Raw genomic sequence first — 19,451 nt, forward strand, 5'->3', positions numbered from 1 at the left:
TGCAACTTTTTCATCCGTTCCTCAAGGAGAAACATCAACGCAGAAAAAAGAAACAGTTTCAGCCCTCGACTCACCATTTGTTGCACAGACTTTACTGCTCCCAACTGAAGCGATGTTATGGTAACATTGAAACAACTATGTTACTTTTTTCTTTTGCTAAATATTTATTTGGCTGAGTAGGAGAAATGTAACTGAAATCAAATTACACACAGCTGATACTGATGTGAAGGACCAAAGAATGGTGGCCATCCCTCAATTCCAACCTTAGGGAAGCATACATCACAACGGACATCTGTGAGCTCGTGACTGCTGTGGAGGTTGGCATCACCTCAGTTCATTGCGTGCTCCATTCACAGGGACCTACCATAAGGAGACATTTATTTCTTTCCTTCAGCTGGTATTAAAAAAAAAGTTCCACCTTTATCTCATTTTTAAAAGGTTTCTCCCCAACAATGCCAGCAACTCCTCTGGCAGCCCGGGACACGGATGGTTTTGTTAAATAGGTTTCCATGTGTTTTTTGTTGTTTTTTCCCCCAGTTCATTGCGCTTTGCATATGAAACAGGACATCTCCCCGCCCTCCTCCCCCATCCCCTCCTAATCCAGAAGGGACCTCACTTCCTCCCTCTTGAACAAGCAGCTCATTCAGCAAAAGGGAAATCCCAAGATGCACTCGGGCTGAAAGCCTACAGAAGGAGCTTGGAGGGGGAAAAAAGAACACAAACAAACAGAACCCCTCCACCAAAAGTGAGACATGCGTCCCAAACAGCTCGAAGCAACTGAGCTGCTCGCTGTGAATTCACTCCTGCAAAGCACTCCTTCAGGACACAGCTCTGCCACGCCAGTTTCTTAAAAGCTTTCCATGGTAGCAATTCAGTTTTGGTCCTACCGTAACACAGCCCAAAGGAGAAAACCAGACTGTGAAATGCTAAACAAAAAGCTCTCCATCAAAACCAAAAGGACGGGAAGCCAGCTCAGCCAATCTGCATGGCTACTGAAGCAGACTTTGGAGGGGGAATTTGGAGCAACCCAGTTCTTACTTTGCAATTACCATTATTTTTTTAAAAGAAAATTTTAAAAATATAGATACTTTATTTTTAAGAAGTTTGTCCACACAACTCTCTGTTTTCCTGGGACCCAATGCTCACTTTGTGGTATGTGAACCATCTGCACATCAAGTAACAAGTCTGAAGGGAGGCCAGTAAGGACAAGAGCTTAATTCATGAAAAACTCTCACACAAAAAAATACAGCAACATAAATGTAAGGGTTTTCACATCTGTCGTGATGAGATCCAGCTGCTCTGTAAGGAGAGCATGAATGAGCATGAGCATCCCTCTCAGAAACAAAGAAAGAAATGAAGTTTGATTCGCGTGAATCGACTGAAATCAAATCAAGTTGCAACAAGAGAAAGCTGCACTGATAAATTCGTCCAGTGAATGAGGACAACTTGGATAAATTCCTACATTTTCACGTGGCAAATCTCCATGCAATGTGACCCTCACAGTATGACCAAAGCACTCACCATCACACTCAGGGTCTTCTGAAGAAGCTCCTGCTTCCTTCATTTGCTTGAATCACTTCCTGGCATGGTTTGCACAGCAGCACAGCTATACTGATGTCATGTGTTACTCTCACTGCACACCATGCAAATAAGCTGATTAAAGACCCTCAAGGTCTAGACCAGAGTCACTTTAGATATTATCTTCTGTACAATGGCAGAAGTTGAACGTCACCCACATGCTTACAATACATCTGCTGTAACAGCACTCAGGGATGTAACAGTGCTTGCGTGCTGCTCAGTGTCGGGACCAGGGTTAAGATGCTCCTGCCATAACTCCTGTGTGTTCTGTCCCTTCCAGGCAGCACTAACACAGCTTCTCCTACAGCTACACGTGAACTGAGGAAGCTTTACAAACTACACCAAAATGAATTCATTTGCAGTTTTGGTCTCGTTGATTTCTTATAATTAACATGTGGGTTATCGTCTTGTTCACAGAATTAGAAGTTATTGTCAGAAAAGAACCCTCAGCTGGGAACACAGATGGGACAATGACCAGGCTGGCCTACCAGTGATCTGCTCAACGTGTGAGAGCACAGCTCACACTGCAGCTCTTTCCCACTCCTCCAGTGCAGCATTCATGTGTCACAATACTAGGAAAAAGATATGTAACATTTTTCATCCTGAGCACTGAACTTCTATACTCCAAATAAAATACAGAGGAGCGTGACAATCTGTACAAATGCAAATGTCCCAAATGCCAAGACTAACATTTCTAAAACCTAATTCAACTCTTTCATTTCTTAGCTGCAGGCCGTTTACTGCCACTCCTTTTTTCCACCCAAACAAAAGACGAAAGGGATGACTCAAAGCAACTTGAATTTCAAGCTAAAGCCACAAAGCACTGAATGCCTGATCTTTAATATTAAACAGGTGTGCAGATGATATTCATTCAAGTCTCATCATGGCTAGGTTAATTCAAAAAAAAACAACAAAAAAAGACCAAATGTACCTAAAAGACACGGGTTGGTTAATGCTGTAAATAACACTGCAAGTTACATGGGAACAAGGAAACATCAATAATGGACACAATGCTGCAGGCTCTCCCAGCAGCTCCAACACTGCTCTGAGCACATGTAGTGAACAGAGTATTGCTAAGTCATACCAGCATGGGTGAGAATTCACTCCCACTGAATTAACTGCAACTGCTAGTGGGGAGTTCAGAATGGGGAACCATTCAGTAAATTAATTAATTCATTTAAAAACTTCCAGGAAACTCCATTATCTTCCAACTCCGCTCAGTTTATCAACTGTGGAGTGACAGGATTTTAGAAGCCTGGAATTCCTCAATAACAGCAGTGTAAACTGGAAATCTAGAATGTCAAGGTTCTAGGTTACTGGAATCAGACCACACTGCAGCCTTAGCATTGCCTATTTTCTGTCCTATTACTCTGCAGCTATAAATACATAAAAACTATCTGTGTTATTCCAGAGGTTTCTTTTTTGCTGTTTAAAGTTATTTGTCAAATCAAATAGTAGACCTAGCCAAAGTTAATATTTAGAGGGGTTTTTTTGTTTTTGCTTTTTTTTAATTATTTGAAGTAATTTGCTGCCTGTAATTGGTACTACTACAGTCCCTGTTTTAGCAAGCAGCAGGATCCCCGTGCAACCGATAGACTTTAATACTCAACAGAATTAATTTGGTTAGCTGGATCCTGAAAAAAGCATCAACAAGCATTATGCACTCAGTCCAAGACACTCAGCACTCCAGTATTACATAATGACAGCAAGGACTGTCCCCATCCCATTCCTGCAATCTGATCTGCATGGGCAGCTCTTCAGATCTGTGCAGCTCCCCACTGAAAGCGATGAGGGCTGCACGCAGGGGTCAGTGCCAGATTTGGGGCTGCAGGGGCCGGTCACACAGCCGCACACAGAAGCTCACGTTAAGCCAAGAGGTTACTTTGGCCTCCTGACAGTCAGTGTCCACACATGAGCAGAGCTGTTTTCTTCTCCTGCATGAAGTGTTACAAAACAGCTTAACTGTGCTGAAAACCAGCAGCAGAGCTTTTGCTAAATGGTCAGAGATCACTGGGAGCAGCATTACAGAAATATTTTAGACTCTCGTCTTCGCTATCAGAATTGGGAAGTTTTACTGCCCTTGTTTTCTGTTTAATGGTAACAAAGGCATCATCTTCTTATAAAAGGAGAAGAGTAAAGACAGAAAACAGGTGTTACCGTTTCTGATTTTAACAGTATCATTGGCACATATAACTTTTTTTCTTTTTGCAAGTATGCATCAAAACTCTGCAGATCCCTCCCCAGAAGCTCCCAAGCTGTGTGCCTGGTGCCTGCGCCTGGGTAAGCCAGACCTGCACAGACCTTGCAGTAGGGGCTCCAAAAAAAATGCAGGTTATGGCACTGGAAGGATAGGAAATGTTTTTCTTCCAACCCTAACAGATGTTGTCCAATTAAGGATGCAAATAAATCACCCTCTGCATTGTGAGTCAGAAAACACATACATAAAAGCTCTCTAAATACATTTCAGTTTAAACTTGCATAATTCTCCCAGCGGAGAAATCATCTTAAACTTATGTAATCCTTCGAAAGAGACATTATTACAGACAATTCCGTGCCACTAAGAAACAAAGAAGACATCTCTAGAAAAGAGGTGCACCCACACAATTGATTATATGCATGCACAGGAGCAGGGGGAAGGCTGGAAGAGCAAAGCCCAGAGCCTGCTGCTTCCACAGAGACTGAGCTGTAACCCAGCTCAAGGAGCTGCTCCCCTTTCACCAGCCAGAACTGTCTGTTATACTTAACCCAGACTTCCTAACACTTGATATCCTGTCTGCTATTTCAATGCCCTTACTCAACATTTCAGACAGACATTACACAAACTGGCTGGTGAAAAGGGTTGAGAAACCAACAAGCAATCCAAGTCAATGACCTTATTCTATAAAACGATGCCACTGGCTGAATGGAGGATGAACAAAGCACAGGGGTACGCGGCCTCTGAACCTTCCCTAGAACAACTTAAGAGAAGCTGCAGTCTCCATCTTGTTTTTATGTTGCTGCTGGCTTTTAATCATTAAAACCCAAGCAATTCTTGTGCTTCCAATTCAAATGATGTTCACGCCAAAGCAGAAACAGTTGTGATTTAAAAAAAATAAGTCACATTTTCTATGAAGCATATGCAAAGGTAACTGCATATCAATCAATAAGCAACAAAGCCAGGAACCAGGTTATCGATCAGCTCCTCTGCTGTTTATCTCCAGCATACAGAATGATGCTGCAGTTTCTTCACATGCACACAATCTCTGCCCACATGCACGTTACCCCTGACTCTAAGCAGAGCTATTTAAACAGCCAGAACACTGCTTGACACATGTAAGGGTAGCAGAACACGTCTCATGCCAATGATCATCCCAACACGCAGCACAACAGGTTGTTTTAACATGCACCCAGTGCTCAGAGCAACCCAAATACAAGTGAGAGCAACCAACCCTCAGGTGGAGCCAATGATAAAAGACCCACAGGCAGGAATTCCCACTGCCTCCCAGAAGAGCTCTGCGCACCAAACGCTGGCAGGATCAGGACCTGAATTTGTACCTGTTTTTGCTACCTCACCCAACCAAAGGTCAAAGCAACAACTTGAGTTGAGTGCACAGGGGCCGGTGTGTCAGCCAGCACGTTTGCCCAATATGGGCAAACTGAGGCATGTTCAAAGAGCTGCACCTGATGCAATTTTGAGGCCAAGTTTATAGTCCTCAAACTTGCATCAAGGAAAATAAAGCTGACCCTCATTTCAGCTTTAGAGATCTCTAAGGCAGTAGAAAAAATAAACTAAAAAATAAAGACTGACAAATCCTAAATAAGGGAACAAGAAAAAGCCCAATCTGATAGATACCTACAGCAACTTGAAAGCACAGTCTTACACATGTGAGCAGCAAACAAAACCTTTTCAGTCTGAAGCCAGGAACCAGTTTGCAGCTCAGGAACCACTGCTCTGTTCAGTACAGTCGGCCAGGATCAGAGCATCACCAAAACAACACAGCAGCACAAAGCTACAGGTTCACAATCACCTTCAGCACAGGCCATGAATGCTGGGTCTCACCACAAACTCACCAAATCTACCCTGTGCTGGCATCACTGTACCCTGGCTCAGAATCTGTAGCTCAACCCCGTGGCTGCCTGCACTGCCAGGCAAGGCACAGGAAGGAGCCTGATCCATAGACAGCTCTCTGCGGTTTGTGGGTGAACTGGTTCCAATTACTGAGCTGCTGATTGCTGTAGTGAGAACTGCAGAACCAGCCCAGAACAACCCGAGATTGAATTTCTACAGTGGCAATGAAGACAATGAAATGTGAAAAGCATAAGACTAGACAAGGTGTATATAAGGGAGCAATGGAATGGAGTACATCCATTCGGAGCAATCCTGCTTCTTCATAATTATTTTGCAAAGAAAAAACATTACAACAGCTTGTTTCCCACTCCCCAGAATGACAAATACTGATTACATTAGAAATTGAGCAGAACAGCATTAAAAATAAAAATGCGGTGCCTATTTATTATTAACACATATATTATAATTGACAAATTTAAAAGAAAAGTGTGTTATATTACTACATTTTAAAGTAATGCTTCCTTTATGTGAAAATCAATTTGATTTAAGTGCTCTATGGCCACTCAGATGAAATAGATCAGCTGAGTAATTGATAATATTCTACTGATAGATTCCCTACAACTCGGATTGAGTTACTTTGTGTGTTCTTCCCAGAGCCTCCTGTTGGACATAGCGACTCTTCCATCAGAGCTCCCTCTAAATAAAAATGACTCTGGAGTTCAGTGTTGTGGGGTTTTTTGTCTGTTTGTTTTTGTTTTTTTAAATTTAATCAAGCTTTCTGGGTCCAAGTACTTTGCATTGAGACACATTCCTAGTATGATGGCAAAGCAGTTGGGCTGGCTGAGCCAGCAGGGTGAATTCCAACCACCAGCTATCCCCAGAGCCAGCCCACTGCTCGCTGCAGTCAGTACAGGGAACCCCTGACCTTCAGCAACACATGCTGGCTAACAGACAAACCTGACATGAACTTTCAGTCAGAATGGATGACAAACCTTCCTCAAACCCCCAAGCTTTGCTCAGCCTCAAGCACTCAGACGCAGCCCCCAAGCTCCCCGTCGCAGCAGTGCCAAGCGAGGTGTATTTAAGGTACCAGCAGCTGCCAGGATTTTACCCGCTGCATTGTCTAGACATGCTCTGAGCAGCCTCGCACAGACGCCTCCAGATGCTTTTACAACACTGGTGTCAACACTCATCTCAGCAAATAAAAGCACACCCTCATCGGTCAGCCAGCTCCAGCCAGTGATATCCGTGTTCATCTCCTGGCAGACGCACCAGGTGTTACAGGCTCTGAGCACATCCAAAAAACACACTGTTTTTACATGCATCTTCAAAGCACGCTACTGTTTTGGGCAGAACATCCACCCAAGCCCAAGACTACAGCAATGGAGAAGCAATGGAGGCAGCCCAGGCAGTGAAAGGAGCAGCAGACGTTCTAATATTTTAGGCAGTGATTTTCTAAAGAAGAGATTTTCTATAATTCCCTCCCTAATTCAATAGGACTGAACTCAAGAAACTGTTAATTTTGGGGCAAGAGAGGGCCACAGCTGACTCAACATCTCCACATTGCTATGTGCAGCACACTCTTTGTCTCGCACACATGCACGTACCTGCTCGATCTCAACATCTGTAAAACTGTTTGTACTCTTGGAAGAAAAATGCTGACGTCTGCTCAAACAGTGACACCTCCTCAGTGCTGCAGGACTGTGCTCAAGGTTGGCATCCTTTTTCAAGTCCTATTGCTAAGCTGTACAATGACTCCAAGTTTAAATCACTCTTTGCAAGCTTCAGCATTTTTGTTATAGTCTTCAAAATTGTTACCTGGATAATTCTTAATATAATTCTTAAACATTAGGCAAGTGAACAAATTACTTCTTTGCTGCATGGAAAAATACCTGAACCAACAGTTCTCAGGCAAAATTTTTAACAATATTTGTTGAGGCAGTTTGTACAGAATAAATCCAGCTGTCTGAACACCAATACCTGCAAAAAAATACCAGAATCCCTCTGCTCTACACACTATGGGATACACACCATTAACAACTCAAGAAGTTTACTACTGCTAGAAGGCAGGACTTTGAAACACGCAAAGATATGCATTTAAGATTTACTACTGCAACATTTCAAGTGGGCACAAAATGCAGCTTAGCAACCACCACACAGCACCTAAAAGGCCACAGCTCCCTTAGAACTCACTCAGTCCCCCCGTTTCACTTCCAGCAGTTTCTGTTCTTTGATTCGGCTGCACACTTGACCTGGCTAAACCTTACTCCAGCTGAGAAAGCTGCATGTTGTGGCAGCGCTGGGCTGGGAGGCATTGTGAAATGAAGTGGGAGGCCTTACGTGCTTGGTTGTGTGTCAGTATCAGAATGTTGCTTCTAGCTTCCAGCTACTTCATAGAAGTGCTGCTGGGACATGAACCGTGGGAACACGGCGGTGCCTGCATGTGTGGGTGTGTTCACACATGTGCAAGGGAAGCTCTTGTATTTTCTGAGTGTCTGATCATACACAGTTTTGCTAAAAATACAGATGTCTGGCACACAGGTAGGAGATATGAAAGCACTGTCAAACGTTGCTCAGTTCAATATTTAAAAAAAAAAGTTCAAAAGAGACAGAGCCAAACGCACCCTCCTTTACTGGAAACAGCAACCAAAGAGCCTTCAGGCCTGCTTTTTGAACTAATCCAATTGTAGGAGACATGCTGATGTTAAAAAGCAGTGATGTATTACACTAAAGAGGAAAGAGAATATGATAGATGTACCAAGGCCCTATCTGTACCAGCAAGTGAACACAACATGCACCAGCAGCTGAGCTCAAGAAAAGTGCATTGGCACTGCTGATGCATTTCCAGGACCCTGTTTTGCAACCCCGTCAGGTTACTCACATTTTGAATCTCTCTAAATTCCCCCAGCACGTTACAGCTGTGCTCCACGGCAGTAAAGGCAGATGCAATGTGTGACAGGCAGGGAGGGAGGACACCCACAAAAGTAAGAGTAGTGCTGGTACGTGGGGACTCTGAAAGCCCAGGCAGAGATCACAGCTGAGAAACCGCATCAGCACATGAGAAAGTGGAAACCCAGCAAAGGATACAAAGGAAAACTGAGAGCTTACAATATGGCCCAAAACAGAAAGAGCTTCAGGAAGAGGCAGGAAGGTGAAGGAGCTTATGGGAGGTAAATCATTTATCCATGGATTAACAGGGAGGATATAACAATCTGATTTTTAAAAGAGGGTAAGGAAAGTGGCTGAGCCACCTACGGATGGTTCCCCTCTGCTGGGGCTCTTGTCACAACTCATCCCAGCTTTGGTTAGGACCCTTTGCTGACTTCACTGCACTATAGATGTAGATTAAAGCTGCTTCTGCAAGTGGCAAGACCAGAAAAAGCTCATCTGGTTCAACCAACCATGCTGAGAGACAATGTATCTATGTATCTATTTCTCAGTACAGATAAATAGATGGATAGATATGCACAATGGCTGCTCGATGCAAATACATGGTGGGAAGTAAGCATCTAGGCAAAGCGATGCCTTGTAGCAGTGCTTTAAAACCACCCAACAGAGGGGGGGCTGGGGAAGGAAAAAAGGCAGTTTGGCCAGTATGCCAAATCTGCAGTGGGGGCTCATGCCAGCCCAGCTCCTGCATTTAGAAGTCAATCCCTTAAAAGGCAGAGCTGTGCTAGCAAAAGCCTACATACCTCATCACAGAAACCTCACGAAGACACAAAATGGTCTAAAAACTCACTGCTTCTTAACCAGCCACAGCAAAGGGCAGCTGCATCCCAAGCTGCAACGCACTGGCAGAACCCAGGGAAAGCACAACACTGTACAACATACACAAATTAATCGGGAAAATTATTTTAGAAAGCCTCTTGCACATAGAAGACAGCATCTGACACAGCAGATTATGGCATACAACACACACAGACACCTCTGCATAAAGCAGAACAAAGCAACACAGAGATCTACATCAAAAAGGAAGACCACCACAAAGACACATATGCTTCACCCTTTCATCCACAGAGACAGACAGACACAGAGCCCAGCAGACACACAAAACCTACAGAGACTGACAGCAATTAACAGTAACACACAGAGGCAGACACAGGATCATCCTTTCATTTCCTTACTAGGCATCTAAACTTTACTCCAGTGTTACTTGCCCCTGGCCACAGTCTACCAACCTTACAGCCTGATTAAATCTCGCCGTAATTATCCACACTCTGCTAGCACAAATGACCTTAGCATATGATATCCGTTGGCTAAACCCTATGGAAAAAGACTACAGAAAAAGGAAGGATAAGCGTTCAAAACTCCACCAGTGATGTCAGGGCCTCGTGAAGAGTGTGCCACATGAATAGGAGCCGAGAAGACAACTCGAGAGCCTGGAAACTCAAAGGCGTCCTGCACAGGATGTGTGCTATCCTGTCATCTGAGCACACACAACCACACCGTCCTTCCCACTCCCAAGTGAACCTACACAGGAGACTTTTAACATTTTGTTACGACACTTTTGCAAAATCGTTTCAAAAACACCCAGTTATGATTTTCTTGTCTAATTTTTGGCGTCCCCTGCTAGGAACTATCAGATACCCTGAAGTCACTCTCCAAGAAGAGCTGCAAGCAAATGTTGGAGGGCAGGCGGAAAGAGTGCTTGCCATGTTCTGAGCCAGGACTGCTAAGGGGTCACCACAAGTGTAAGGCAATGCCAAAACTTTGCAGTCTTGTCTCGTCCTCACCTGGGGCACCGGATAAATCACACAACAGAAAGTGCCGTAAGAGCCTTGTAAGAAAAGAAATGCAGACCTCTAAAAGCGTTCATTTAAATCACACTGTGGAAATGATCAACCCAGGCGCACAATCTCCTCCCAGAAGGAAGAAAGTGGGGATTCTTTTATTTAGTTTCCCAGAGCACGCCCAAGAAAATTCACCGCGCAGGCTGAAAGACGTCTCCGCCGCCGGAGCCCTTTTCTCCTCTCGCAGACATTCATGCGCATCTTCCCCAGCATCCCCTTAGCACATGACTGACGGAGAATAGACAAGCCATTAAAAACACATCCACCTCCAGCCACGGAGATAATGGGGCTCATTACAGCCCCGCTTTGTCACAGCGGCTCTGACACTCCGGCTGGAGGAAAGAGGGAGGGGTGAGGACAAGGACCGAAACGGGGGCTAAGCAGAAGAGCAGGGGAGAAACTGGACTTGGAGAGAGAGAATCCTAGAGGCAGAAACGCGGAGCCCAACCAAATGGATTGGCCAGGCCCCTCGGGCCAGCTGGACTGCCTGCTGCACTGCGTGCGGGGGGCTGAAAACCTCCCTGGGTTGCTTTTTGTTGTTTAATAAAAGCCATATTTAGTCTGACCGTGTATCTGCACGTCTAAACAGGTATTTGGGAAGTTAACCAAGAATTTCACCTAACATTCTCAGAAGGCTTTCGAAGTTCCTTTTCTTTTTATGTGATTGCCCTTCCGCTCCAGACACACAAAACCGAAGAAAACTTCCAAGATCTCTGATGGAGGAGACAGAATCCGCCCCCAAACCTGCAGGCCAGACTGCTCCGGTTTGCTTTCACCTCCCTCCGGGGGGCTGAGAAGGGGCAGAAGCTGCCGCCCCCCCGTCCCCCCCCCCCGCTGCCCACCCGTGGCACCGCGCCTTTCGCCCACACAGCGGGAATGGCGGGGCCTGCAGGCAGCCCAGGCTGAAAGAAAAACACCGGGCACCTGGAAATACGTTCAGGCTGTCCGGCCTCGGGACATCGGGGCACACCGCAACGAGCTGCTGCAGCTGGCCCTTCAGATCCATTCACTGAACGTACACATAATCCGATATACAAAAGCCTGTCTTGCTGGGATCTGGGATCCCCTAAAAGCACAGACTTCTCTGCTCCCATTCTGCACTTCACTGAACACCAGTAACCTGCATCGCTGTCAGGATTTTTCTCAGCAGCCACATTTTATTCCAGCTCAAGCATTTAAACGGCTCAGCCCCTGCCTCCATCCCTGGAGGCATGCAGTCGAAAAGAAAATTGCATGCATTTGTGTCTGGGGCAATCAGAGTTATTTTCCCCTCCTTTCTTCCTCGTCTTGACCTCCAGTGAAGCTCCTGGCACCCCAAATCACTTCCTGCTGAAGTGGGGCAGCGTGATGGGTTTCAAAGATCGGGTTCCGTGTACAACACGATATACAAACATATATATAGTATCACTGAACTCCAGCTCCTGTGCTCAGAACGCAACCAGAGGAAAAAGGAAAAAAAGGAGCCATGTCGAACGCTGGTCGTCTGCATGAACGCACACGTGGTGAGAATTAAGAATGCGATTAGATTGCTAAACGACTCTAAAAGGAAAACAGTTGGTAACAAATTGAGTACATCTATGGACGTCATCGAAAATCCCTCTTCTCTTTCTCTCCCCCCTACTCCTTCTTAAAATAAGAATTTAAGGCATCACTTACCCTGGGGGCTTTCCTCTTGTATTTGTTGTTATAGTCAAATTTTTCTTTCATTTCATCTAAGAGCTGGCCCAGCCTAGCTTTCTCCTCTTTCCCAGTGTAATCCTGGCTGAGGAGGATGTAGGACCTCCAGTTTGCAGAGTCAAAGCCCCAGTGGCAAGTCCTGTTTTCCAAGGATTTGTGAGAGTGGACCACAAATTTGTGAGGCGGGTACATGAGCCTGCAGTCCAAGCACTGGATGCAGGCTGCGCTGGGGTTACTGTAAAGCTCTGGTACCAGGAGTCCCTTACACTTCCCAAAGCACTCATGGTACACCTTGAAGCTCTTCTCTGTAAGCTCCAGCTCGATCGTGCTAGAGAATTCCTTCTTGCAGTGGGGAGGATAGGTGCCACCATAAAGCAAGGCATTACAAAGCCTCTCAGCATCAGTTTTAGTGATCAGCCCGCAGGAGGGGGCAGAGAAGGGCAAGATGCCCATGACTTTGAGGATCTCCAGCTGGTCAGCGGTGCATCTGGAGCAGTAAATGTGTAGCTCATCGCACACCGAATTGATCTGCTGCAGGGAGAAGTCCCTGAGCACCGAGTTCAGGATCTGGGGCAAGCAAAGGCGCTTCTCCCCACCCACCACGAAGCAGGAGATGGTTTCCCCTTCCAGGATGGTCTCGCACCTCTCAGTGGATCTGTCCGAGGGCATGAAGAATGGACCAGGCATCACTGGGGGGGGCTGGATAGGGGGCAGATGCAGCACAGGTTCCGCCGGGTCTTTGCCATTGTCTTTCTTGTACATCTCCTGTGCCCATCGCGCTGAGAAAGCAGCAGGGCCACCCAGGGAGCTCATAGAGCTCAGATGAAACTGTTCCAAGGTCTTCTGCAGTCCTGGATGAGGCTGGAAGCTGCTTCTACTTACAGTCTCCATTTTTTAGTTTCTATTCCCAAAACAAACAACAAAAATCCCCAGTTATCTTCCACGCTGGTACAAATCCACTTAAGGGATTTTTTCTTTTTTTAAACAAAACAACAACCCACCCTTGTTTTCTCCCCTTCCCACTCAGGTTTAGCAATCCACAGACGGCGAGGAAATAAATCCTTCTCGGACGCGTCTCTTTCTCCTTTCCGTTCTGTCGCTCCGTCACAATCTCTCGCCGTGCCCGGCCCCGACGCCGCCCGGCCGGAGCGCAGAGTCACGTCGAAGCGAGGTCCTCATCCGAGCCGGCGGCCGCAGGCAGCGCGCACTGCCAGCCCCGGAACGCCGGTCCGAACCGCGCTCCGGACACCGCGGGTTAAATACGCGCTGGCGGCTGCTGCTTCTCTGCAGCGATCCCGCTCGTGTCCATATCCACCAGGAAGAAGGAGCGGGGGAGGAAAGTAAAAAGCGGGAGGAGGAAGGCGGCTCGGTGCGGGGAAGGAGCAACGCGGAATAGAATTAAAAGGCCCCAATCTCCGGCACTTCCAAAGCGGCGCGGGGCTGCGGGCGGGCGGGCTGCCTTCCCCGCGCGGTCCCTTCGCTCGATCCGGGCGGGCTCCCCGGCGCCGCGCTCCCCTTTCTTCCTTTCTTCCTCTTGCTCTCAGCGTGCCGTGGGGAGCCGCGGTAACAGCGCGCACATCCTCCCAGCTCCTCTTTCCAGCAGAGACTGAGAGTGCCTGAGAGCTGAGCTAATGCGGGCTGGCTCAGCCTCCCTCACTCCTCCTCCTCCTCCCCCCCTCTGTTTGTTGGTGTCTGCCTCAGTCATTGAATCCCGGCCAAGAATGTGACCAACTCCCCAGGCCGGGCTCTTCCAGGAACAGCGGCCGCCTCCCCCCTCCCGCGCGGCTGCTGCACGGGCAGGCGCAGCTCAGCCTGGGGCGGCCGCGCCGGGGGGAGGGAGAAGTGCTGGGTTCACAGAGCGGCGCGCCGCGAAGGAGGGGCGGGAGCGCGCGGGCTCGTTCCTCTCGTCGTTTTATTTCTGGACAACAGTTAAAAAAAATAAATAAAGGGAACAAACGGCAGCGCGTGTATCCAGCGCGCACGCGAAGCGCGAGAGCACCACCTAAGCCCCGCCGCCGCTAAACCTACTTGCGGCAAGCGAGTTTAACGCGGAGCCGCAGCAGCGGCGATGCCACACGTACAAGCAGCGCAGCGCGGGGTCCGGCACCAGCCGCGCTCCGCGTTCACGCGGCGAGCACCGGGCGTGGAGCCGCCGCCACCGCGCGGGGACGGCGCGCTCGGCTCCCGGGGACCGACAGCCGCGACCCGGGGGCCGCCGGCGCAGCTCCGGGCGAGGCGGCCACCGCTGCGCCAAATGGCGGCGCCCGGAGGGCCGCGGTCGGGCCGAAGCCGCGGTTCCGCGCAGGGAACGGCGCCCCCTGGTGGCAGCCCGCGGAACGCAGCCGGAGCGCCGCCCCAGCGCCCGCTCGTCCTCTCTTGCACGGCCCGAGGGAGCAAAACGGCTGGAGCGTTCCGACTAACGCTGAAATACAGACGTAAAACACACGCCCGACAGCTTAGCTCTGTTACCAGCGAACCTCACGCAAAAAGAAAAGGCTGGAAAGCAGTTCCACGTACACACAACTAAGATATTTCTGATGCAAGAACGACTTGAAGCACTGCTCATAGCGTTGCTTCGTGATGCAGTGAGCGCCTGCTCTCCAATGGAAGAGCTTTACCACCGTGGTATAAATGAAGATAAACCCCAGTAAACTAAAAAAGTGAAGCAAATCCATGGTCTTCCAAACAATTACAAGAGCAAACAAAAAACCTCACCAAACCAAACAGGCTGAGGTTCAGCCAGGATCGATGCGGGCAAGGATCGCACTGAGCTCAGACACTATTTGTTTCTGTGCTCTGAAGTCCCCTTCAAAGGGAAAAAGGTATCACAGCCCCGAGCCCAGCACTGCCGCACACAGCAGCCCAGTGCCAGCTCCAAGGATCGCAGAGCAGCAGCGAGGAGGGAGGAACCACGCACCATCAGCTGTGTCTGCACACCCCAAGTGCAGAGAACTCCAGGTTGGTGCTTGCACACAGCAACAGATGCCCCATTAGGGATGCGGCATCCAAACGGGTTTCTATCTGAAGTACTCAGAGCAGCAAATTCATGCCCTACATGGATTTGTTTCAGTCTTTGTTGTTGTTTTAAACTCACTGAAATATAAACATGCAGATAGACCCAAACATCAAGTATAGGGAATCCAGTTGTGTTAAGAGTAAAATTACTGTTTGCAGGAAGTCTGCTTAGTAATGGGAAAGCCTCTTAGTACTGGGTGCTGGGCTTTTTTGCACTCCTTTACTCTTCAGGAAGAAAGGACAGTAGTAACTGCAGCTCATTTTAGGTGTTTGGTTATTGGTTTTTTTCCTCTCCAAATGACTCTTTAATGCAAGTAAGTTACTGAGTCAAGCAACAGATGAGTGATTAATTAATGGGGGTGTAATCCATAAATGGAATTCCTGAAGTAGAGGGGACTACCAAAAAGGCAGGAAGGATGGTCTGGTGGTTAAGACTAAACTCAGGACATCTGGGGTCCATTCCCAGGTCTCCCACAGACTTCCTGCTGCCTTGGGCAAGTTGCTCAGTTCCTGTGTGCCTCAGTTTCTATGTCTGCTACTCTCAGATGGTAACTGATTAGGGGAGCAGCTTCTGAACCTAAATCCATAAAGCAACAGAAACCAGTTTGCAACCCAAGCAGTAACAGTAAAGCTTGTATTTCCTTGTACCCCAGACTTTGCAGGACGACAAAGCAGGGCAGAAGGGGGGAGCAATGAACTCTGTCACCAGGGATTAAGGTGGCAATGCTTTCTGAAGCCTCTGCCACCCCGATGATGGATTATGAGTGCTGTGCATCTTAAAATCCTATTAATCTTTCCCCCAGTAACTGTTTGCCTTGCTTCAGCTCCAAACCCCTATAGCTGAAGAAAGGAGAAGGAAAAAATATCTCAGAGAAGGGCCCCAACACCACACTGTTTTTCTCACTCTCTCCCTCTTCTCCTCCCCCTCTCCATTGGCTTCAAGGCCAACAGCTCCTGGAACACAAACACTTGTAAACTTCTGAACCACACAGCCCTGTGGTGGGTGGGTGTTTGCTCCCTGCCTGCCAGTTCCAATCCACCCACAGATTCCAAAGGCCCAGAACAAAAAGCAGACTCCATTTTCCATATTTAACAGGCAGTTCACTTCCCCCCACACCTCCACATTGCCTTCATTTTGAAGAACTCAATGCTTCTCACGAGTATCTTGTCCCACCCTCTACATGTTTCCAGAGTACAGCACACCATGTTTATGTATACTTTTTACACGCTCACATGAGAGGTATTTTCTAAACAAATTCACCACAGTCCCCCTCTGGTTTTAGATGTCTACTTAGTCAGGAAGACCTGGGACTGTAGAGGACAGCGTTGCAAATTGCAGCTGTTGACAAACTGTTTGGGGAGAACCAGTTGTGAAGAAGGAAAGAAAGTGAAAAAGGAAAGCATTTGTACAAATGTGACGCATCAAAACTCCTACTGTAGCTTATGTTGGATGGCAAATTCATTAAAGCAGCAAGTATCTAATTTCTCCATGTTTGTGTTGTACATACTTAGTTCTAATTGTGACACACAGCTACTGAAGTAAGACCATTTGTATGCAGCTAGGATATTATTTCCTCCCCTCCTCTCCTTCAGAGAGCCTCCACAAAAGGGGAGTCTTTCCACTGATATTTCCCTTACAGTGGAACAGAGGAATGCCAAACTATCCACAACCTGCAGAATAGGTTTCATACACTCCGCTGACAAAGACATATCCAAGATTCATGCAGTCTTTCTCAACTTTGTGTTTTTGTTTTTTTTTAAGTCAACATACAGATTCAGCTCACAGAAAATTATTTCACAAATGCACATCAACTTTTTACCTTTTTAGCAAAAACAGATGTTTAAACATTAGTTTTTAAAAAGAGACCACATTTTGTTGCTGTGTTTCTCCTAGAAACGCACTGAAATAAGAGAATTTTAAAACATCAAGAAGTCACAAGAAAAAAAAATCACAAACCAATGACATCAAGAAAAAATTGACTGCCTGAGAAGGGCAGCATTAGAGTCACATCAAAACAGGATTTTCTCTCCCTTTTTTTTTTTTTTCTAATTAATGGAAAAAATAACCATGCAACCTCTTTCAGGCCTGAGCTTAGTGAAGCAGCTGGGACTTCTATGGTATTCACCACATACCAGGTCCCACCATTTTCTAGGTAAACCTTGGAATGCTGCATAGCAAAATTCTCTCCCTACATTATACTTCATACAGACTGATTACAGGCTTGACTTATGTTCTGATAGCTTATTTACAACGTACAGTGCAAGGGAAGGCAATGATATTGCTTTCTACCAAGATACAAACACACTCATAAAGGTATTCATCAGGATACAGTTTAGACGATACATAAACAAGCGACTCACCCTTTGTGAAGGTCAGTGAAGTCCCAAGAAGGGGCAACCTCTAAATGGAGATCCTACTCCCTCAGCTGCTAACCCTTAAACAAGAGTGAGGAGGGGTGGATCCAGGGTTCATTGCTTGCACCTGTGTGCCCTGGATTAGCCACACCTTCTCACCTGGTACTCAATCACTGGTTCAAGCTGTGTCTGGGCAATCCCCATACATGAGATTACTGTTAGATTTTACTGTGCTCCAAGCAGTGGCAAGATCCAGTCCAGGAGTGGTAAAAATGAAACTGGTAATTGTGAGACTGTATATGGGGAGGTGGTTTATAGGTAGATGTGTAAGTAGTGGCCACTCTGCTGAGGAAGACAAGTGTTTTGTCTCTCTCTGTAACCCAAGGTAGGAATGTTTGTACTTTGAACAAAGTAAAGAAAACAAAAGATCTTACCTTTCTCCCTTTTGGCATCCATGATCTGCATGCAGAATGCTGCTCCTCTCCTGGGTCTTGCTTCTCTTCTCTCTGCAGAACAGATTGGTTTAATATATGTTCTTTTAGTTGATGACAGCTAATTACATTACATTTTATGGGCTTAGTTCAGCTAACTGATCATGTTTTATCGTGTTTATAGCACCTTCTAACACCACTAAGCAGAGAATCCAGTATAAGACTCCAGTATAAGACTCAGCTTTGTAGCTCAAGTTCAAAACTAACCTTTTTTTTTGTTTGCCCAGAAGTCCCTGGTCCTGGCCAGGAGAGCACGAGCACAGCACAGCAGGCTATTCAGAAAAGCTGTCTGACTACTGAACTTAAGAACTGACTTAATTCTTCATGAAGTTTGACTAATGGGCATACAATCATCAAACATCCTAGGAAGTACAGGAGAGGGAAGAGGTTTTTAAAAGCACAAGAAAGATTTCTCCATCTTTTAGAATTTTCTCACTCTCCATTGCCTGCTATGTTGCCCAGGGCTGCCCCTTCTACCCACACACTGTACCTACATGCCCCAGTGGACGCTGCCAAACACTTCATTAAAAAAAGCCATGCTTGCTACTGCCAATAAAAAAATTAATTTACTGGAAAGTCAGACGCAGAGAAGGACACACAAGCTGGAACTCTTGGGATTCCCAAAGGAGCTTCACAGAACAGCCCTGGGTCACTCAGGACTGCACAGGCTTTTTATCATTTATACTGACACACAATCTTTCCTTTCTCAGCACACCCAGCAAACCACGTATATACAGCCAACAGAGAAAGAGATATAAAAGCCAAGACAAAACCTTATTCCTATTAAAAAAAAAAAAAAAAGTAAAAAAGCACTTAATTCAACTGTTACTATTCACCCTCGGTATTTGTTCCTATCACAGTTCTTGCCCAGAAGATACCAGCACACAGTCACTATCACTGCTCTGGGGAAAAAAAATCAACACATTTCAGACAAAGTTCAGCGTAAGACTTATGCAAAGCGCCTCGCTGAGTCTGTCCCCAAACAGCCGGTATCAAAGGAAACGAGCATGGCAACCTTGTGCTCCAGGAGCTGCTGATTAGCAAAGCCTCAGGTTTGAGCTTCACCGAAACAAAGTAGGTTAACTCCCCTCTCTTGCCCTCCTACATACACTCGATCATGCAGAGAAGCTGTGGGAATACTGATTTGATCTGCTGCAGCTGCTGTGATGAGTAGAAGGGTAACAGAGCTGGGTTCTACAGCTGCATGTACCAACTTGCACAATGGTACAATTAATAATGCTTCATTTCCATCTCACCTGAAACCCACATGCAACTTTAAGGCCAAACATTTCCTTCCCAATAGCCTATCACACACTCTAAACATCTGCTTATCTTTTGGTAAGTTCTTCCATCTTTAAGATCATTTCTCATCGTCACAGTATCCATAGTTTGCAAATAATGTTTATATGCTAAAGTGCACCTTTCTCAGAACAACTCTGTGCGACCTTATGTGCAAGCAGGGTTATCATAACTGCTTCTGACTGTAGTCTATTTTCT

The 19,451-nt window shown here is 46.5% G+C and overlaps 1 protein-coding gene across 5 annotated transcripts in view; it reads right to left on the reverse strand.

Moving 5' to 3' along the window:
* The window catches only part of SKI (SKI proto-oncogene), a 101,438-nt gene extending 82,444 nt beyond the window's left edge, over window positions 1-18,994 (reverse strand). The window contains exons 1-4 of one of the 5 annotated variants that reach the window (XM_048967775.1): window positions 18,970-18,994; window positions 17,898-17,969; window positions 17,470-17,543; window positions 12,073-14,011 (exon numbers count right to left, since the gene is read on the reverse strand). In XM_048967775.1, coding sequence (XP_048823732.1) covers window positions 12,073-12,984 — 912 coding nt within the window. In that variant the 5' untranslated portion in view covers window positions 12,985-14,011; window positions 17,470-17,543; window positions 17,898-17,969; window positions 18,970-18,994. The remainder of the gene's footprint in view (window positions 1-12,072; window positions 14,012-17,469; window positions 17,544-17,897; window positions 17,970-18,969) is intronic. The other 4 variants (XM_048967773.1, XM_048967776.1, XM_048967777.1 and 1 more) reach the window with 4 other exon arrangements.
* Window positions 18,995-19,451: the final 457 nt, after the last annotated feature.

Source organism: Lagopus muta, chromosome 21, assembly GCF_023343835.1.
Source record: "Lagopus muta isolate bLagMut1 chromosome 21, bLagMut1 primary, whole genome shotgun sequence".
Classification (NCBI taxonomy): domain Eukaryota; kingdom Metazoa; phylum Chordata; class Aves; order Galliformes; family Phasianidae; genus Lagopus; species Lagopus muta.